This window comes from Lithobates pipiens, unplaced genomic scaffold (assembly GCF_037356315.1).
Source record: "Lithobates pipiens isolate NorthernLeopardFrog02 unplaced genomic scaffold, aLitPip1_a1.2 Scaffold_19, whole genome shotgun sequence".
Classification (NCBI taxonomy): domain Eukaryota; kingdom Metazoa; phylum Chordata; class Amphibia; order Anura; family Ranidae; genus Lithobates; species Lithobates pipiens.
In genome coordinates this window covers 53081134-53103826 of record NW_027507764.1, presented here as the reverse complement: position 1 = coordinate 53103826, position 22693 = coordinate 53081134, and the positions used below count along the sequence as shown (strand labels likewise).

The following is a 22693-nucleotide window of genomic DNA, read 5'->3' as shown; positions in this document are numbered from 1 at the left end:
ATCGGAATTACCGTTAGAAAGTTTTTCCATCGGGAAAATTGAGAACATGCTATCAATTTTTGGCTGGCGGAAATTCGGACAGCTAAATTCCGATGGAGCCTACACACGGTCGCATTTTCCGATGAAAAGCTCTCATCTGTCTTTTTCTGGCTGGAATTCCGATCGTGTGTACGTGCCATTACAGTTGCGATTATTTGCTCTTTTTGTACAAATTTTTGTTTTTTTTAATCCCATTATGTTAGGCCTGGGTCACACCTCTGTGTTTTGTGGTGCTTTTTGCAGAAACACAGTTCATTTACATGGTTTCCTATGGGACATGTTCACATCCATGATTTTTTACGGCTGCTGTGTATTTGGAAAAGACGAGGACTTTTTTTTTTTATTTTTTTTTACGCAAAACGGTGCTATTTTGGTTTTTCGGTTTAATATACTTCAATGGAGAAGCTGCAGAAAAGCATGTAATAACACAATTTGTGTTTTTTAATCTGCCCAACAACAAATTGGCCAAAAAAATATGTAAAAATGCAAATCGCAGCAAAATTACATTTTTTTTTAAAAAGGTTATTAACCGATTAATCGAAACAATAATCGGCCAACTAATCGATTATAAAAATAATCGTTAGTTGCATGACTGAGTAATTGTCATTCAAAGTGTGAGAGCACCTAAAGCTGAAAATTGGTCTGGGCAGGAAGGGGGTTTAAGTGCCCAGTGGTCAAGTGGTTAAAAAAAAAAAAATTTTTACTGTAGCCCGAGAACCTAAGGTGACATCAGACTTTGCTACGGTCCTCCAAGGGCATAGAGATGAGTGGTGGCCATCTTGGCCTCACTTGTCTCCATACCCAACTAATCCACATAACCACATCGGATTGCTCCCGGGCAGCAACAGGAGGGGCACTCCTCTCACCGTTTTTAAAAGGGATCCCATGCGACCACATTTATCTGAGAGAGGATCCTCCATAGTAAAGAAAAATACCAGGGTTAAGGTAGCTAGCTGCTGATATAACCCTGGCATTTAATGTCCAATGAATGACGTATTTTTACTATGGTGCCGGTCGTCAAGTGGATATAGATAAGAGCCTATCGAACGTCCAGCATGCTTGTCCCAGGGCTGACACTGAAGACATCTGCAGCCTGGCAGCCGGCATTTTCTGCATGTTCTCCTGTAACGCCAGGTGGACTTTTTCCCATGAAGCTCTGCTTTATTGTGTCTCCTCTCCACCTTCCCCTAAAATAACAATGGTTTGGAAGTGTCGGTCCAGCCTAAACTTTTTTTGGAATGAGCGGGGAAGGATTACGACCTCAGTTAGGGCTGGATGCCACAGCAGATCACTTTTCATAGGGCATTTGACAGGCGGCGAGCGGGTAAGATCCAACAAGGTGGTTGTACAGAAGTCAATGGGGGTTGATTCACTAAAACTGAAGAGTGCAAAATCTGGTGCAGCTCTGGATGGTAGCCAATCAGCTTCCAGGTTTTATTGTCAAAATTTAAAACGATATTAACCACTTGATCTCCAGAAGATTTACCCCCCTTCATGACCAGGTAATTTTTTTTCAATACGGCAGTGCGTTACTTTAACTGACAATTGCGCGGTCATGTGACACTGTACCCAAATAAAATTTGTGTCATTTTTTCTCCCCACAAATAGAGCTTTCCTTTGGTGGTATTTGATCACCATATTAAATAATAATATAATATATATATAGTACTAGTATAGTATATTAGTTACTTTCTGCTACAAAATACAGCCAATAAAAAAAATCAAATTTCTTCATAAATTTATTTCACTCGGTCGCGGTGAACAATTGAACATATTCAATAATACGGGGGTTTGGTCACACTATATGGTCATATAGTGCTAGGCCCACTTACTGCGTCAAAGTACCCCAAATTAGTGGGTCCTACCCTAGTAATAAGAATGATAGATCCTGCGGTCTCAGCCGACCGCTGTCAGCATATATATGTCGGCAGAATGGCACGTCTGGGCAAAGTAACGTACCCGTACATTACTTTGAATTTCCCGCTGTGCACGCTAGCGCCTGCCACAAGCTCCGTGCCCGCGGGACCCATGGATTTGATCACTGCTGGGATACCCACGATCGTGTCACGGAGCTGAAGAATGGGGAGATGCTGATGTAAACACAGCATCTCCCCGTTCTGCCTAGTGACAGGACACTGATCGTCTGCTCCCTGTCATCGGGGGCAGCGATCAGTGTCGTGTCACTGCTAGCCCATCCCCGCAGACAGTTAGAAACACTCCCCAGGACACACTTAACCCCTCCCTGCCCCCTCAGATTCTGATCTGGGCTCTGGCTGGGCCATTCCAAAACTTTAATCTTCTTCTGGTGAATGCATTCCTCAGTTGATTTGGATGTATGCTTTGGGTCGTTCTCATGCTGAAAGATGAAGTGCCTCTTCATGTTCAGCTTTCTAGCAGAAGTCTGAAGGTTTTGTGCCAATATTGACGTATTTTGGAACTGTTCATAATTCCCTCTACCTTGACTAAGTCCCCTGTTCAAGCTGAAGAAAAACAGCCCCAAAGAATGATGCTGCCACCACCATGCTTCACAGTGGGTATGGTGTTCTTTTGGTGATGTGCAGTGTTGTTTTTGCGCCAAAGATATTTTTTGGAATTATGGCCAAAAAAGTTCATCCTTGGTTTCATCAGACCATAACACATTTTTCCAGATGCTTTTGGGAGACTTCAGATGTGTTTTTGCAAAGTTTAGCCAGGTTTGGATGTTTTTCTTTGTAAGAAAAGGCTTCCGTCTTCACACTCTACCCCATAGCCAGACATATGAAGAATACGGGAGATTGTTGTGACATGTACCACACAGCCCGTACTTGCCAGATATTCCTGCAGCTCCTTTAATGTAGCTGTAGGCCTCTTGGCAACCTCCCTGACCAGTTTTATTCTCGTCTTTTCATCAATTTTGGAGGGATGTCCAGTTCTTGGTAATGTCACTGTTGTGCCATATTTTCTACACTTGATGATGACGGTCTTCACTTTGTCCCATGGTATATCTAATGCCTTGGAAATTCTTGTGTACCCTTCTCCTGACTGATACCTTTTAACAATGAGATCCCTCTGATGCTTTGGAAGCTCTCTGCAGACCATGGATTTTGCTGTAGGATGTGACTAAAAAAATGTCAGGAAAGACCTACTAGAACAGCTGCACTTTATTTGGAGGCACTTTAAATGATTGCAGGTGTGTACTGACTCCTATTTAACATGAGCTTGAATGTGATTGCTTAATTCTGAACACAGCTACATCCCCATTTATAAGAGGGTGTGTACACTTATGCAACCACATTTTTATTTATTTTTTTATTCCCCCCCCCCCCACTAAAAGATTTCAGTTTGTTTTTTAATTGAGTTGTACAGTTTATAGGTCACGTTAAAGGTGGAAAAAGTTCTGGAATGATTTATCTTTGTCTCTTTTTTTTTTACATCACAGAAACCTGACATTTTAACAGGGGTGTGTAGACTTTTTATATCCACTGTATATGGTCTCCGGCCTATCAAACTATTGCAGAGTTTTTTTTTTTTTGTTTTTGTTTTTTTTACATTTCAGCCGGTTTAGTTCCATTTTTAAAGCATTATTGAAGGAACCGATGACTGGCTGCACAAAAACGGACACAATGTCATTAGAATTGCTTGAATATTGTTTGTTTTTCCTTTTTTAATCGGTGTCCCTAATGTGCCCCCTGCAGGCCCCCGGTGGGAATGTCTTCTCATGTATCCCGGGTGAGGTCCCTCTACAGGAAGATCCTCCTCCTGCACCGCACGCTGCCCCTCCACCTGAAAGCTCTGGGCGACCAATACGTGAAGGAGGAGTTCAGAAGACACAAAGCTGTCAGCCCAGCGGAAGCCAAACTATTTATGACGGAGTGGGAGGTATGGACTCCTTGTTCTTTGTAAGGCTTCATGTACAGGGGACGTTTTTACAACCTTTCCTGAACGATTTAACTTGTTAGATTTGCGTTTTGCATTTAGAAACGTTTGAAAATGTTTTATTTTTTTTGTTTTTTTTTTAAAAATAGCCAAAAATGAAAAACGTCTGTAAACGAAACGCGGCTAGACGCGAGTTACCGCGTTTAGCGGCCTTTGGCATCTGAAACATTGGCGTCTGAACTCATTTTTTTGCCTTCATAGAAAAGCCTATAAATGCAACTGCCTAAAAAACGACAGTAAATGAAACTGTGTACACATACAATAATATTGGATGAGTTCAGGGGCAGTTGAACAAAGCATCCAACTGCCTCTGAACGTCTGTTTACCAGCAACAGTGTAGATGAGGGCTTAAAGCTGAACTCCGGACAAAGCTTTTTATTTGGTTTATTATTATTTATTGCTGTCTGTGTCAAAATTGGGGAGATTTTAGCTTGCTTGCAGTCATGTGGATATGCGGCCCAGGTTCGGGGGGGGGGGGGGGGGGCGATTGGGGGTAGGTGGGTATAGGGCTGGGGAAAAAATCGATTTGAATCTTGAATCGAGTTGAGAGGTCAAATCGATTCAAACCGCGCAGGTCCTGAGGAGCTGTGGACGGGAGTTTGTTAGGCGAGGCCGCAGCTTCGGCCTAGTCCACAAGGCCGGAAGCCGCGGACTAGGCCGAAGCCACGGCCTTGCCTAAAATCTCCTGCCTGCAGCTCCCCAAGGCCGCCGCTTACACCGTGCCGGTCCTGAGGCGATGCGGGCAGCAGTTTTTAGGCGAGGCCGTGGCTTCGGCCTAGTCCACGAGACTGGACACCATGGACTAGGCTGAAGCTGCGGCCTCGCCTAATAACTCCTGCCTGCAGCTCCCCAGGATCGGCGTGGTGTATATTTAAAAAAAAAAAAACTCTAATCGAATAGTGAATTGAGTTTTTTTTTTTTTTTTTTTTTTTTTTAAATCGCAGATTTTTTTTTTTTTTTTTTTTTTTGAGAAATTGCCCAGCTCTAGGTGGGTATAGGGTGTGAACGAAAAAACAAACAAATAACTAAAGAACACTGGATTGAACAGACCCAATCCTCAGACCATTGATCTCAATAACAATCTTTTCATAGGACTATATGTGCATTTAACGTATTTTATATACACTATATTGTCAAAAGTATTGGGATGCCTGCCTTTACACGCACATGAACTTTAACCGCTTCAGCCCCCAAAGGTTTTACCTACTCCCCGACCAGGCCATTTTTTTTTTTGCAATACGGCACTGCTTCGCTTTAACTAACAATTGCGCGGTCGTGCGACGCTGTACCCCAAAAAAAAAATGTCCCTTTTTTTCCCACAAATAGAGCTTTCTTTTGGTGGTATTTGATCACATGTACGGCATCCAGCCGAGGGGCATCCAGCCGAGGGGCACCCAGCGCACCGTTCCCGCGACCATTGTGTCCACAGCGGATTGCCGTTCCCAGCCACTTTGAACAACTGCGATCACATGATCACCATCTCAACAAAGCTGTTATGAATTAATTCATTCATAACATTTGTGATTCCTATAGTGATGCTGTGATTAGCTTACAGCTATCACATTCTACCTGGGCCAATCACACCACCCTGTACCATGTGATAGCTGTGGGCCAATCGCAGTACACAATAGTAATCACAGCCATCATAGCCCATTCTCAACGATTCAAAACATTGCTGTTACAATAATCATTACTGTAACCAGCGTAAAAATAAAAAAAAAGAAGAAAATCTCTGATCACACCCTCCCAGAGTAATGGTGTCACTATAGTGAGTATGTAAAAAAAGAAAATAATAAAAAAAATGTAATTGTTAATGAGTCATTTGGTGGGTATTTGAACTGTCTTGGCATTTTAAGGGCCTCAAGAAATGAGATAGACCTCTGTACATCAGGATTGATCAATTTTCAAATATATACACAGTGCATCCGGATAGTATTCACAGCGCTTCACTTTTTCCACATTTTGTGATATTACAAAATGGATTAAATTCTTCAATATTCTACAAACAATACCCCATAATGACAACGGGAAATAAGTTTGTTTGAAATCTTTGCGAATTTATAAAAAAATGAAAAAATCCCATGTACATAAGTATTTACAGCCTTTGCTCAGTACTTTTGTTGAAGCCCCTTTGGCACCAATTACAGCCTCAAGTCCTTTTGAGTATGATGCTACAAGCTTGGCACACCTATTTTCGGGCAGTTTCTCCCATTCTTCTTCTTTGGAGGACTTTTCAAGCTTCATCAGGTTGGATGGAGAGAATTTCCCTGTATTTAGCATCATCCATCTTTCCCTCAACTCTGACCAGTTTCCCAGTCCCGACTGCTGAAAAACATCCCCACAGCATGATGCTGTCACCACCATGTTTCACAGTGGGGATGGTGTTCTTTGGGTGATGTGATGTGTTGGGTTTGCGTCAGCCATATCATTTTTCATTGATGACCAAAAGTTCAATTTTAATCTCCTCAGACCAGAGCACCTTCCTCCATACATTTTGGGATTCTCCCACATGCCTTTTCACAAACTCAAAACGTACAATTTTGTTTTTTGCTGAAAGTAATGTCTTTCTTCTGGCCACTCTGCCATAAAGCCCAACTCTTTGGAGCGTACGGCTTATTGTCATCCTATGTACAGATACTCCAGTCTCTGCTGTGGAGCTCTGCAGCTCCTCCAGGGTTACCTTAGGTCTGTGTGCTGCCTCTCTGCTTAATGCCCTCCTTGCCCGGTCCGTGAGTTTTGGTGTGCGGCCGCATGTATAGAAGCAGAACAAAACTCTGGATAGCTGCACTCCGGGTTGAGTAAAAATTAGGTGCCTTTATTTCTTCAAATGCAAGTGCAAAACTCCATTGAACAACACATCACAGCAAAGGGGAACAAAAAAAATGGAGCAAGGTTCTGACGCGTTTCACGCTACAAACAGCGCTTACTCATAGGTTTGCTGTTGTGCCATGTTCTTTCCATTTAGTTATGATAGATTTGATGGTGCTCCTAGGGATCATCAAAGATTTGGATATTTTTTTTTATAACCTAACCCTGACTTGTACTTCCCAACAACATTGTCCCTTACTTGTTTGGAGAGTTCCTTGGTCTTCATGGCAGTGTATGGTTAGTGGTGCCTCTTGCTTAGGTGTTGCAGCCTCTGGGGCCTTTCAGAAAGGTGTGTCTATGTAATGACAGATCATGTGACACTTAGATTGCACACATGTGGACATCATTTCACTAATTATGTGACTTCTGAAGGTAATTGGTTGCACCAGAGCTTTTTATAGGCTTCATAACAAAGGGGGTGAATACATACGCACATGCCAACTATCATTTTATTTTTTTTTCTGAAAAATAGTTTTATGTATATATTTTTCTAACTTTACTTCACCAACTTAGACTATTGTGTTCTGATCCATCACATATCATTCAGATTAAAAACACATTGAACTAAAGGCTGTAGTGTAACAAAATTGGTAAAAAGCCAAGGGGGTGAATACTTTTGCAAGGCACTGTATTGTTTTTATTTTCAACGAGTAAAATTGCATCAATAAAAGCGGCAATAACAAAAAGGAAAGGGGATGGGAAGGGGAACGTGCGGAAAAGGAACAACAACAACGTGAGATCTGGTGTACACCAAAATAAACATATTAGATGTCTATATAACATTTAACAAAAATAAATCCACAAATGGTATATCTGTGGATATTACTGTTCCAACACTAATTTTGTATACGATCTTCTTCAGGGGGATACAGACATCTATAACATATTGATACAGAATATTAGCAATATTGACATCAATAACATCATCATTGGGAATAAAGAGCCTGTATATGCAGAAATTCAAAAATAACATACAAGAGGTCATACTTAATTAGACGTGCAAGGGTGGGAGGAGATACAAATGCGTAATGATATATAATATCTAGGGATGAATCGCCTTCAACTTTTTTATTATTATTTTTGTAAGGATATCCTATGCACTGATGAAAATCCTGTGCTTTGTGCTGAAGGAAGCAAAGACTTCAATCTTTGTTTCATCAGACCAGAGAATTTTGTTTCTCATGGTCTGGGTCCTTCAGGTGCCTTTTGGCAAACTCCAGGCGGACTGTCCTGTGCCTTTTTACTGAGGAGTGGCTTCCATCTGACCAATCTACCATACAGGCCTGATTGGTGGAGTGCTGCAGAGATGGCTGTTCTTCTGGAAGGTTCTCCTCTCTCCACAGAAAAACACTGGAGCTCTGTCAGAGTGATCATCGTGTTCTTGGTCACCTCCCTGACTGAGGGCCATCTCTCTCGATCGCTCAGTTTGGCCAGGCGGCCCTCTCTAGGAAGAGTCCCGGTGGTTCCAAACCTCTTCCATTTACGGATGATGGAGGCCACTGTGCTCATTAGGACCTTCAGTGCTGCATAGATTTTTCTGTACCCTTCCCCAGATCTGTGCCTCCATACAATCCTGTCTCCGAGGTCTACTGACAATTCCTTGGAGTTCATGGCTTGGTTCGTGCTCTGACATGCACTGTTAAAGGAGTTGTAAACCCTTGTGTTTAAAAAAAAACACCTGTCAGTGACCGGCCCCCCAGCCCCCCATTTCACTTACCTGGGCCCCATGTTTCCATCGGCGGAGACGCCCTCTCCCTCTCTCCACGGGGTCCCAGCTCTTGATTGGATAGATGTGATAGCAGCGCAGCCATTGGCTCCTCAATCAAATTTAATGAGGCGGGGCGGGGCCGAGTCCGGGATTCGTGTCTGGACACAAATGATGATGGACTCGAGAGCGCTCCCGCAAGGTTAACCCCCCCCCCCCCGGGAGAGCGCTTCTTCTAGGGGGTTATCTGATGTGGGGAGGAGCCGTGAGAGCCGCCGGGGGGACCCCAGAAGTCGAGGTTTGGGGCCACACTGTGCAAAACGAGCTGCACAGTGGAGGTAAGTATGATATGTTTGTTATTTAACCACTTCAATACCGGGCACTTAAACACCTTCCTGCCCAGACCAATTTTGAGCTTTCAGCGCTGTCGCAACTTGGAATGACAATTGCGCGGTCATGCTACACTGTACCCAAATTAAATTTTTATCATTTTTTTTCCCACAAATAGAGCTTTCTTTTGGTGGTATTTGATCACCTCTGGGATTTTATTTTTTGCTAAACAAATAAAAAAAGACCGAAAATATAGTTTTTTTTGTTTCAGTTTCAAAACTTTGTAAATAAGTACGTTTTCACCTTCACTGATGGGGCTGAACTGATGGGCACTGATAAGGCGGCACTGATGAGCTGGCACCAATGAAGTGGCACTGATGAGGTGGCATTGATGGGCACTGATAGGCACTCATAGGTGGCACTGATGGGCGACACGGATGGACACTGATAGGTGGCACAAATTGGCACTGATAGGTGGCACGGATTGGCATGGATAGGTGGCACGAATGGGCACTGATAGTTGGCACGGATGGGCACTGATAGTTGACACGGATGGGCACTGATAGTTGACACGGATGGGCACTGATAAGTGACATTGTATTGCATTGTTTTGTACTGATGGATGCCAATCAGTGCCAAACAATAATGCATGCCAATCAGTGATGCCCATTGTGGGCACTGATTGGCATCCATTGTGGGCACTGATTGGCATCCATTGTGGGCACTGACTGGCATCCCTGGTGGTCCAGTGTGGGCATCCTCGGGGCTGTGCTGATAATCGATCAGCACAGACCCCCCCCCCTGTTAGAGGTGCAGCCGATCGGCTCTCCTCTACTCACATGTGACAGACGCGAGTGAGGAAAAGCCAATCACCAGCTCTTCCTATTTACACTGTGATCAGCCGTGATTGGACATGGCTGATCACGTGGTAAAGAGTCTCCGTCGGATTTTGAAACCACTTTGCAGCCGTCATTTGACTATTGGTGGGCGGCAAGTGGTTAAAAAAAATAAAAAACGAGCCTTTACAATCACTTTAACTGTGGGACCTTATATAGACAGGTGTGTGCCTTTCCAAATCATGTCCAATCAACTGAAAATGGACTGTTTTTCATTTTTAACTTATTGGGATTTTTTATTTTATTTTTTTACCAAAAACGTAACAATACATTTGGCCTAAATTTATGAAGAAATTAGATTTTATTGGATATGGTTTATAATGCCGCGTACACACGATCAAACTGTATGACGTACTTAGTCCGTTGAAACACAATTCAACGGACAATCCGCTCGTGTGTGGGCTTCAGCGGACTTTTTCAGCGTGCAGTCCGGAGTACTAAGAATTTCGGTTTGCACAATAATCTGCCCGCCGTACTCGCATTTCGGCAGACAATCCGGCCGTGTGAATGCCAGTCCGCCGTACTTTTGAAATGAGCGGACTTTTCCTGCCCGGAGAAAAGTCCGCTCATTTCGAGCGGGTCTCCAGGTAGGCGGGGCCCGTGAAGGAGACGTCGCTGGCCCCGCCGCCGGGTATGGACTTAAAGGGGAACCCCCAACGCCGAAAAAAATCGGCATGGGGTCCCCCCAAGTCCACAACAGACCCTTGTCCGAGCACGCTACCCGGCCGGCCAGGAAAGGGGGGCGAGCGAGCGCCCCCCCCCCCCCCCTCCTGAGCCGTACCAGGCCGCGTGCCTTCAACATGGGGGGTGCCTTGGGGAAGGGGGGGCCACCGCCTGTAAAAGAGCTATAAGAAGGCGCGGTGGCCCGGCAGAAGAACCGAAGAGGGAGACAAGACCCCCGAAGTCGGGAGAAGAGGCCGGCGGCGAGGAAGAAAGCCGGACTCCTCCGCTAGCAAAAGAGCTACAAGAAGATAGCGGAGGAGTCCGGCGAGAAGACCCCCGAAGACGGAAGACCCCCGGAGCTGTGCAATAAAGTATTTTATCTCGTGTGTTGTGTTTTTTTTTTGTACTTTTATTTTACAGGTGAATGGGTAGGGGTACATTGTACCCCATACTCATTCACATAGGGTGGGGGGCCGGTATCCGGGGGCCCCCTTATTAAAGGGGGCTCCCGGATTCCAATAAGCCCCCCGCCCGCAGACCCCGACAACCAACGGCCAGGGTTGTCGGGAAGAGGCCCTTGTCCTCATCAACATGGGGACAAGGTGCTTTGGGGTGGGGGGGCCGCGCGGCCCCCCCTTCCCCAAGGCACCCCCCATGTTGAGGGCACGCGGCCTGGTACGGCTCAGGAGGGGGGGGGGCGCTCGCTCACCCCCCTTTCCTGGCCGGCCGGGTAGCGTGCTCGGACAAGGGTCTGTTGTGGACTTGGGGGGACCCCCACGCCGATTTTTTTTCGGCGTTGGGGGTTCCCCTTTAAGTCCATACCAGGCGGCGGGGCCAGCGACGTCTCCTTCGCGGGCCCCGCCTACCTGGAGACGCGCTCGAAATGAGCGGACTTTCCTCCGCGTGTGTGGGCGAGTCCGTTCATTTTTAAAGTACGGCGGACTTAGTACGCCGTATTAGTCCGCTGAAAAAGTGCCGTGTGTGGGCAAGTAGCCCGTTCGAAAATTCCGACGGACAGTTTGGCGGACGTCCGCCAGACTAAGTACGTCGGACAGACGGCTACGTGTGTACGCGGCTTAACAGAGACTAGAAAATATCTTATTACCGTATTTTTATTTTTTTGGTCTTTTTTCATTTATGTAAGAAAAAAATAAACCGCAGAGGTGATCAAATGCCACCAAAAGAAAGCTCTATTTGTGTGAAATAAATTATATCAATTTAATTTGGGTACAGCGTTGCATAACCGTGCAATTGTCAGTTAAAGTAGCGCATAGCTAAAAAAAAAAAAAAAATGGTCTGGTTATGAAGGGGGTAAAACCTTCCAGAGGTCAAGTGGTTAAAAAGCTCCCCTGTGCACATTGTTAAGTGGTTAAACAAAGGAACAACCATTTTAAATAGAGACACAATGTTTGGTCATCGTAAATAAAATAAAAAAATGTCCAAAGAGATTTGTCTTCATATTCCGTTTATTCAAACATTGAAAAGATTCTAGATTTCAGTGATTGAACTGCCATCATAGTGGTGCAATAACTGTACAATCCACCAGATGGCAGCAAAAACACAGAAGTGCTGTAGAGAAAATAAAGCATTCCCCACTATCTCCTTAACCACTTAAGCCCCGGACCATTTTGCTGGCCAAAGACCAGAGCACTTTTTGCGATTCGGCACTGCGTTGCGGCTCCCAAACAAAATTGATGTCCTTTTTTTTTTTTTCCACAAATAGAGCTTTCTTTTGGTGGTATTTGAGCACCTCTGCGCTTTTTATTTTTTGCACTATAAACTAAAAAATAGAGCGACAATTTTGAAAAAAACACAATATTTTTTACATTTTGCCATAATAAATATCCCCCAAAAATATATAAACAAAATTTTTTTTCCCTCAGTTTAGACAGATGCGTATTCTTCTACATATTTTTGGTAAAAAAAAATCCCAATAAGCATTTATTGATTGGTTTGTGCAAAAGTTATAGCGTTTACAAAATAGGGGATAGTGTTATGCCATTTTTATTAATAATTTCTTTTTTTTTTTTTACTAGTAGCGATCAGCGATTATTATTATTATTATTATTATTATTATTATTATTTTTTTTTTTTTATCGTGACTGGGACATTATGGCGGACACATCAGACATTTTTGACAAATTTTTGGGACCATTGTCATTTATACAGCAATCGATGCTATACAAATGCACTGATTCCTGTGTAAATGACACTGGCAGTGAAGGGGTTAACCACTAGGTGGCAGTGTAGGGGTTAAGTATGTCCTGGGGAGGGATTTTAACTGTGGGGGGGAGGGGCTGTGTGTGACACGTCACTGATCTCTGCTCCGATCACAGGGAGCAGAGATCAGTGAGACTGTCACTAGGCAGAACGGGGAAATGCTTGTTTATATTAGCATCTCCCCGTTCTTCCTCTCCATGAGACGATCGCGGGTATCCCTGTGGATATCAAGTCCGCGGGACCTGCGACCCGACTCACGGAGCATGCCGGCGCGCACAGGCCGCCTCTTAAAGGGCAACGTATGTTAGTGTGCCTGTTCCCTTCTGCCACAGTATATCTGCGTGAGGCGGTCGGCAGGTGGTTAAAGCAGGGATCTCAGACTGGCGGCCCTCCAGCCGTTTGCGAAACTACAAGTCCCATCATGCCTCTGCCTGTGGGAGTCATACTTGTAACTGTCATCCTTGCAATGCCTCATGGGACTTGTAGTTTTGCAACAGCTGGAGGGCCGCCAGTTTGAGGCTCCTGCCTTAAAGACACCCTGTCGCCAACCTAAAACATTGCAGGTAAAAGCACAGCAGCATCAAGTATTTTAAATGCTTATGTGCAGCGTTCTTTCCTTTTTCATATCCAATTTTTTATTCACTTGCAGTGGGCCTCTGACCTTCCTGTAAGGTTTGACTACTCCATGAAGAGTCCATCCATTCCCTAGCACAGCCCCCTCTCTCACATCATAGCTCTCACCTCCTCTGAGATAACTGCTGTCTGTGCTGGCCCAGCTCCTCCACTTCCCTGCATAACCTATTATTATATAGATACCATGGGAAGAACGAAGGGGAATACTATAAAGTGTGACAGCTCAGAGTCTGCTGCAGCTGAGATGGTAGCACCCAGCAGCAGTCTCAGGGCTTTGAGATGTCTACATCAGGGGGGCTTTTACGGGTCAATAACATGTATAAAATATGGTAAATGCTCATTTAACTACTTGACCTTCAGAAGATTTACTCCCCTTCATGGCCAGGCCTTTTTTTGCCACTGCGTTACTTTAAAACGGTGTTCCAGCCAAAATAATTTTTTTTTTTAAATGTCAGCAACTGCAAACACTGTAGCTGCTGACTTTTAATAAGGACACCTACCTGTCCAGTTAGCCTGCAGTGCCCCCCCCCCCGGCCAATCGTCCATCGGATCGGGGGCCAGCGACACCATTTCAACTAAGGGGAAACCGGCAGTAGAGCCTTGTGGCTTCACTGCCGGTTTCCAACTGCGCATGCGCAAGTCTCACGGCGCTTTGTGAATGGCCAGCTTGTCTTCTGGGACACACACATGTCCCAGAAGACAACGGGGAGGCTCACTGTGGAAGAGGATTTGACGTCCTCCGCTGTGGCCCGGCCGGATCGGACGTACTCTTATGCCCCATACACACAATCAGAAATTCTGCCAGCAGACTGATGTGAGCTTTTGGTCAGAAATTCTGACCATGTGTATGCTCCATCGGACTTTTGCTGGCAGAATTCCAGCCAGCAAAAGATTAAGAGCAGGTTCTCTATTTTTCGGTCGGAAAAAGTTCCTATCAGAAATTTCCGATCGTAGCAATTCTGACACGCAAAATTCCTACGCATGCTCAGAAACAATCCTACGCATGCTCGGAAGCATTAAACTTCATTTTCTCGGCTCGTCTTAGTGTTGAACGTCACCGCGTTCTTGACGGTCGAAAGTTCAGAAAACTTTTGTGTGACCGTGTGTATGCACGCCAAGCTTGAGCGGAATTCCGTCGGAAAAACCATCCGTTTTTTTTTTCTGATGGAATTTCTGATCGTGTGTACGGGGCATCAGGACTTCCAAAAAAGGTAAGTTAAAAAGTAAGAAAATGTCTTTAAATATTCAAAAACGAGGGGCGGAGAAGGTGGTCTTTCGTTTAAGATCACCTCTCAAAATGGGTGGAACTCCGCTTTAACTGACAATTGCCGCTCATGGAATGCTGTACACAAGCAAAGTTTATATCATTTTTTTTTTTTCCCCCCCCAAAGCTTTTCTTTTGGTGGTATTTGATCGCCACTGGGCTTTACATTTTTTGCTCTATAAATGGGAAAAAAGACCAAAAATTTTGAAAAACAAAAAATATTTTTTACTTTCTGCTGTAAAACATATCCAATAAAAAAGAAAAATCCCAATAAGCGTATATTGATTGGTTTAACCACTTACAGACCGGACCATTTTGCTGGCTTAAGACCCGACCACTTTTTGCGATTCAGGACTGCGTCGATTTAACTGACAATTGCGCGGTCATGCGACGTGGTTCCCAAACAAAATTGACGTTTTTTTTTTCCCACAAATGGAGCTTTCTTTTGGTGGTATTTGATCACCTCTGCGGTTTTTCTTTTTTGCGCTATAAACAAAAAAGAGCGACAATTTAGAAAAAAACGCATTATTTTTTACTTTTTGTTATAATAAATATCCCCCAAAAATATATAAAAACTTTTTTTCCCTCAGTTTAGGCCGATACGTATTCTTCTACATATTTTTGGTAAAAAAAAACCACAATAAGCGTTTAATTGGTTTGCGCAAAAGTTATAGCTTTTACAAAATGTGGGATAGTTTTATGGCATTTTTATTAATAATTTCTTTTTACTAGTAATGGCGGCGATCAGCGATTATTTTTTTTTATTTTTTATTGTGACTGCGACATTATGGCGGACACATCAGACATTTTTGACACATTTTTGGGACCATTGTCATTTATACAGCAATCAGTGCTATATAAATGCAGTGATTCCTGTGTAAATGACACTGGCAGTGAAGGGGTTAACTAGGGGGTGGCAGTGTAAGGGTTAAGTGTGTCCTAGGGGTGTGTTACTAACTGTGGGGGGGCTGGGCTTTGTTTTAGTGAACACTGATCTCTGCTCCAATCACATGGAGCAGAGATCAGCGTCGCTTGTTGCTAGGCAGAATGGGGAGATGCTGTTTACAACGGCATCTCCCCGTTCAGTCGCCCCGTGAGACGATCACGGGTTTCCCCGCGGTGATCGAGTTTGCGGGACCTGCGACCAGACTCACGGGGCCCGCCGGCACGCACACAATGGCAGGGCGGCATATAAAATTGGACGTTCCTGTACGCCAATATGTCTGCCTGTGCCATTCTGCCGACGTACATGGGCGTGCGCCGGGCGGGAACTGGTTAAGTAAACATTATAGTGTCTACAAAACTATGGGATATATACTGGGATTTTTTTTTTTTAATACTAGTATTGGTGGCGGTCAGCGACTTATAGTGTGACTGCGATATTGTGGCGCACAATCTGGCCCCAACTGACACTTTTTGGGAACCAGTGACACCAATATCTAGTGCTAAAATGCTAGACTCTAAGATCCGTGCTGAAAATATGCATGGTCACTGTACTAATGACACTGGCTGGGAAAGGATTGAATATCTAGGGCGATTAAAGGGTTAAAGTGTGCCTAACCAGTGTTTTTGTGTATGCTTTGTGTGGTGCTTTTAATAAGGGATGTGCTGCATTTTAATCCCGGCTTTGCAGTGAAACAAAATCCAGCACATCCCCGCCGACAGGAGGGAGCTCTGCATTGTTTACAGGCAGAGTTCTGTTCTGTCTTTTGCCCTGTACACACGGTCGGAAATTCCGACGGAAAAGGTCTGATCAGATTATGTTGTCGGAAAATCCGATCGTGTGTGGGCTCTATCGGACTTTGAAAATTTGAGAGCTGGATCTAAAATTTTCCGACAACAAAATCTGAAAGGACTTTTTCCGATCGTTTGTAGAGAATTCCGACCGGACAAAATGCCACACATGCTTAGATTAAATTACGAGACCAAAGCTATTGGTTACTAGCCTCAACGTAGTCCCGCCGTATGCAAAGATCCTCGCCTCATTCCGAACGATTTTCTGGCAACCTTGTCCGATCGTGTGTATGCAAGACAAGTTTGGCACAAAATCCGTCGGAAAAAATCAGACGGATTTTGTGGTCGGAATGTCCGCCCGTTTTGTACAAAGCATTTCTCTTTGCTGATCGGCGGGTGCCGGTGGACATCCATTTTCTGGCACCCACTGATCAGCTTGTGTTGTGTCTAATCACAGCGCTGGATGAACGTGTGGAAGCCCCCTACCCGTAAGTGCCGGATCACATACTAGGTACATGATCCGGCACAGGAGAGACACTTTACCGCTGTACTCCTATGTGAGGCGGTTGGCAAGTGGATAATGATCTGAGAAGACTTTTGTAGAAATGACTGCTATGGCATTGATTCGTCTGGTCTCTTAAAAGAAGTGTAAACCAAATGTGTTGCGCTCATCAACATACAACTTGCACATAAAAGATACAAAACAAACGAATGCACTCACAATAGAGCAAAATTCCACACAATGTTTTGGTATTTGGATAACGGAAGTATTCCACCCAAGAATCCTAAAAGAAGCTCCATATCAGACCATGAGACCTGAACCAGGTGGTGAAAATTAAAGGCTTTCCACATATACAGTATATGACCCTCTGATAATAAAGACGTCATAAACAGCATATGGTATAAGAATCCATGCCAGCCGCATCTCCTCTGTTCCTCCTCAAAATCGCACACTGGCCCGGTCGCTCATACGGTTCTTCCCTTCCTGTTTTTCATATACTCAGAAAAAGATAAAAGCAGACGCTCCACATAGTGTAAAATTTCACATAAATATTATTTAGGCTTATATTGCACTTACAGGCATCACAAGGTAATTGCACAATAAAGAAATGATAACGGCCAGCACATAGACAAACTTTGGGGTAATTTCCGGTTGCACGATAACGACAACCTGTAGCTCCGCCATGCGTGTTTCGTCATACGTGACGTTTTTCGAAGCATTCCTTAAAAGCAGACCTGGAGTGAAGACTGAACTCCAGGCTAAACAAATCTTGTGTAAATATAGGAGCCATGTATATTATTACTTTTGGTGCGCTTTGTGTATTTCCTTCAGATCTGTGCAGTAATTTTATCAAAAAACAACTCCTACACTTTTCTCTGTACAGGAGCTTCCTGTTCTAAAGACCGGTCACTGCTGATTCCACTCCTTGTACAGGGTGACTGGACTTGTTTGCGCCCCCTACTGTCATTTTTTGCAGGCAGCCTATAGTGGGTGGGGTCTGCTGGGCTCCTCTCACAACTTTGCTCTCTGCACAGGCTATGTACAGCACAGTGATTCTACTTTTACAAGGTAACATCTGGGTTTTCAAAGTCATTTGGTGCACACAAAGTGGATTTTTATCTTTTGTGGTTATTGAGGAATATATATATATATATATATATATATATATATATATATATATATATATATATATATATATATATATATATATATATATATATATATATATAAAAATAAAATAAAATTGTGCTCAGTTTAGCTTTACCATCAAAAGTTTGTCACATTTAAAAGATTCATTAGCAGAGTTTAACCATTTCCTGCCTGTAGGACTGCAGATGACGTTCTCAAGTTGAAGCGGTTATACCGGGAAGATGCCTGTAACTGTAGGTATCATCCTGGTGTAAAGATTTTCAAGAGGTGATTCTCTTTAACTATTTCAATACCGGGCCTTTACACCCACTTCCTGCCCAAGCCAATTTTCAACTTTCAGCGCTGTCACTATTTAAATGACAATTGCGCCGTCGTGCTACACACTGTACCCAAGCAGAATTTTTATAATTCACAAATAGAGCTTTCTTTTGGTGGTATTTGATCACATCTGCTTTTTATTTATTTTTTTGCTAAACAAATAAAAAAATCTTTTTTTTTTTTTTTAAATAAAGTTTTTTTTTTGTTATAAAACTTTGTAACTAAGTACGTTTTCTCCTTCACTGATGGGCACTGATAGGCGGCACTGATGGGCACTGATATGCAGTACTGATGGGCATTGATAGGCAGCACTAATGAGCACTCATGTATGGCACTGATAGGCACTGAAAGTCTGCACTGATGGGTACTTATGGGTGGCACTGATAGATGGCACTGGACACTGATACATGGCACTGATGGGCACTGATATGCAATACTGATAGATGGCATTGATGAGCATCACTGATGGCACTGGCAGGCATTGGGGATGGGCACTGATTGTCAGCTGCATGGGCACTGATTGGCATTCCCTGATGGTCTAGGGTGGCATACCTGGTGGTCCTGTGTGGGCATCCGAGGGGAGGCTGCGCTGATAAACAATCAGAACAGACCCCCCCATCAGGAGAGCAGTCGATCGGCTCTCCTCTACTTGTGTCTGTCAGATGCGAGGGAGGAAAAGCCGATCATTGGCTCTTCCTGTTTACATCGTAATCAGCCGTGATTGGACATGGCTGATCACGTGGTAAAGAGCCTCCGTCAGAGGCTCTTTACCGAGATTGGTGTAGCGGTGTCAGACTGACACACCACCGATTGCCAGGATGCACACCCCCACAGGTGCACGAGAGTGGTCGTTCTGGAGGGCCGTCATATGACGTCCACCCAGAACGAGAGCCATCATTTGACGGTGGGCGAGCAGCAAGCGGTTAAAGGAGAAGTCCAGTCTGAGCTCATTTTGGCTAGGTTTCTCCTAAGGGTCACAGGAGTGCAATCCTTTTTGGCGGTGTTTTATCGCTCGGTTCTCAGTGCAGAGAGGCCGGGGGACAGCTGCATCATCCACCTAGGTAAGTATTATTATGGGAAAAAGCCAAACCCACACTTCTCCTTTTTAATGTAGAAGTGATTTGAGTGGCAATTCAGTCACTTGATCATTTCTACAGGTGGTGGAAGTGGGTCCACCCTCCCCTCCGGCCACTGCCTTTTACTGGGCTCTCCTGACCAATCGGGGAGCCCGGTAACGATGCAATTCAGTCACATTCCTTCGAACGAGTGGAAGGCACAGAAGTTCCCTCCCCTCTTCTGTGATGTTAGAAACCGGAAGGCAAGAGGATGTTGTCACTTCCGGTTTGTTTGTTGACAAGCCGTTACAGATTTGATCAGATGCTTTGGAGGCCAAAGGAGAGATCTGGGGTCTAATAGACCCCAGATCTCTCCATAAAGAGAACCTGTCAAGGCCAATGCTATTACAATGGATGTTGTTCATCCCTTGTGATAGCAATAAAGTTGATGATAAAAGTACAGTGTTAAAAAATACATTTTAATAAAAATAAAAAAAAAGTAAATCGCCCCAAAGACCCTGTCCGCCCTAACCAGTGCTCGTGTTCAAATGCGAACGTGCATGTAGATCTCGCTTGCATATGTAAACTGTGTTCCCACCACACATGATGTGTCGCTGCAAGAACAATATTTCTAGCGCCACACCTCAAGTCTAACTCCAAACGTGTAGCCTGTAAAGGCTTCTAAAGTATCCCCTTTTGAGATTTTTAGGTACCGTACTTTGGCGCTGTTCCACCACAGTTCTCAATTTTAAAACATGACATGTTCGATATCTATTTACTCAATGTGACATTGCCTCTTTATATTTTTCCCGATGGATTTTTGCCGAAACTGGTGTTGCATACACACGGTCGGACAATGTTGACGGAAAATCCGATAGTAGCCAATAGCTTTGGTCTTGTAATTTAATCAGAGCATGCGTGGCACTTTGTGCGTCGGAAATTCTCTACAAAAGATTGGAAAAAGTCTGATCGGATTTTGTTGTCAGAAAATTTTAGATCCAGCTCTCAAACTTTTTCCGTCGAAAGTCCGATAGAGCCCATACACGGTCAGATTTTCCGACAACATAATCCGATCGGACCGTTTGTACAGAGCATAATAGGATATCATTTGTCATTGTCTTGGCAGCCTCCGTTCTTCCAGCCTCACAGGAGTCAATCTGCGGTCTTGCATAAACAGACATATCCCATCTACTGTTACTTCTGTTCACTGAATGACATTAATTGCTAGGAATGCACCAATACCAGTATCGGTGCCGATACGGAGTATTTTAACAAGTACTCGTGAGAATGCTCCTGACACCTGATACTTTGCAGTCCATACAAAATTAATGGACGCAAATCTCACTTCACATTATTGCATGCGTTTTAAAGCGGGAGTCCGCTGGGACTCCGCGTGTTTTTTTTTTTTTTTTTTTTTTTTTTTTTTTTTAAAGCCAGCAGCTACAAATACTGCAGCTGCTGACTTTTAAAATAGTGACACTTACTTGTCCAGCGCGCCCGCGATGTCAGCACCCGAAGCCGATCTCTCGATCGTCTCTCGGGTGCTGCTGCCGTATTCTTGGGTATGGGAATCAGGAAGTGGAGCCCTTCGGCTTCATTTCCCGGTTCCCTACTGCGCATGCGCGAGTCACGCTGCGCAATAAGGACGGTCCCCGCTGCCTCTGGGATCTGTGTGTTTCCCAGCAGGCAGCGGGGGACTTTCGGAAAGGGGCGTAATCTACGCCCCTTTCCACAGAGAGCTATCCCGGAAGTGGGTGCAGATACCTGTACTGTACAGGTACCTGCACCCCCCTCCCCCCTGAAAGGTGCCAATTGTGGCGAGCGGAGGGGGGGAGGGTTCCAATGAGCGGAAAGTCCACTTTAGGGTGGACCTCCTCTTTAAACAGGAATGCGGTGTGATGGGGTCCAGGGGATGGCTCGAACTGCTGGAGAGAGAGAGCCACCGGAAATGCAGGGAACAAAACCATGGGAGAGGCAGAAGGAGCCCCGACCCCAGCCGCAGATCTCCACAGTCAGATCAGGAGACGGAGCTGGTAGAACCCGGGTTTGCGTTGCGATTTGCAATCAGTTTGTAAAGGGTATCAGCAGAGAATGGGTGTACAAACTGACCTCTTTCAAGTCACCCCTTGTTGCTGCCCCCATACCCATCTCCAAGCGCGGTCTCTTGGTTTCACCCCCTACCCACCTCCCAGTACTTCCCCCCTTTGAAAGGAAACAGAACCAAGTATCACTTTGTTGTGCTAACTAATTTGTATGGAATTTGTTTATAATAACAAGAAAAGCAGTAAAATTAGATCTCCTTGCGGCTAACAACATTAGCCACCTCCCGCAGCCGGCTATACTAGCCCTAAGCAGTAATAGATCCAACCCAGCAATATTAGACCCCCTGCAACAAAATACCCCCTAGCAGTAACAGATCCACCTCAGCAACAATAGACCCCTCCCTCAACAGTAGATCCCTCCCAGCAACAATTGTCCACCAGCAACAGAAGACCACCCCTTCCTCCCCAGTAACAATAGACCCCTCTGTTAATAGATTCCCCAGCAACAATAGACCCCCAATAAAAACAGATCGCCCAGCAGCATTATATAGCAGCTATAAAATACCCCCTAGCAACAACAGATCCACCCCACGAACAATAGAGCCCTACCGGCAACAATAAATCTCCTATATCCAGCATTAATAGACCCACCAGCAACAGTAGATCCCTCCCAGCAAGAATCCACCTAACAGCAACATAAGAGCCATCCCAGCAATAATAGACCCCTTCCTCAACAACAGATCCCCTACCCCCAGCAACAATAGACCCCCCCCCCCAGCAGCCAGCATCAATTAACCCTTTACCACACCCCCAGAACCCCTTTTCCTCTACATACATTTAGTGCTGGAGGAGCTGGAACTGTGTTGGCCTGCGTTCCTGCTGAAAAAAAATGCCCTGGGTATCAGTGCATCCCTATGAATTGCATTGTGTCTCTGTGTGGAGGTGGCCATCTTGATAGAGGTGCAGGGCTTCCCCCCTGATTACTGGTGATCAAGGATTAGATCGGGTGTGTTCAGGTACTGGTCTGAACCCGCCTGAGATATCCTGCCAGGAAGTAGCCAAGGCATTCACTGATCCGCAACCGCGTAAATACACTTGGCCATGGGGTGGGGCATGCCTGCCGCGCTTATAATTGACAGTCTCCAATGACGGAATATCTCAGATGGGTTCAGACAAGTATCCAAACAAGCCTGAGTTCATCCCTACTAGTGATCCCTACTAGTGATCCCTACTAGTGATCCCTACTAGTGATCCCTACTAGTGATCCGATCATAATAATGGGCATTCCTCTACCCAAAAATAAGCAAGTACATTGTTAAAAAGATCAGCTTTGACATCCCCCCATGAGTTTCTTACGAAA

The 22693-nt window shown here is 44.6% G+C and overlaps 1 protein-coding gene across 3 annotated transcripts in view; it reads left to right on the top strand.

Annotated features, from left to right (window-relative positions):
• SDHAF3 (succinate dehydrogenase complex assembly factor 3) overlaps window positions 1–22693 on the top strand; it is a 74581-nt gene that overhangs the window by 5071 nt on the left and 46817 nt on the right. For all 3 annotated transcript variants that reach the window (XM_077490742.1, XM_077490743.1, XM_077490741.1), the window contains exon 2: window positions 3714–3897. In XM_077490742.1, the coding sequence (XP_077346868.1) occupies window positions 3727–3897 (171 nt within the window). In that variant the 5' untranslated portion in view covers window positions 3714–3726. The remainder of the gene's footprint in view (window positions 1–3713; window positions 3898–22693) is intronic.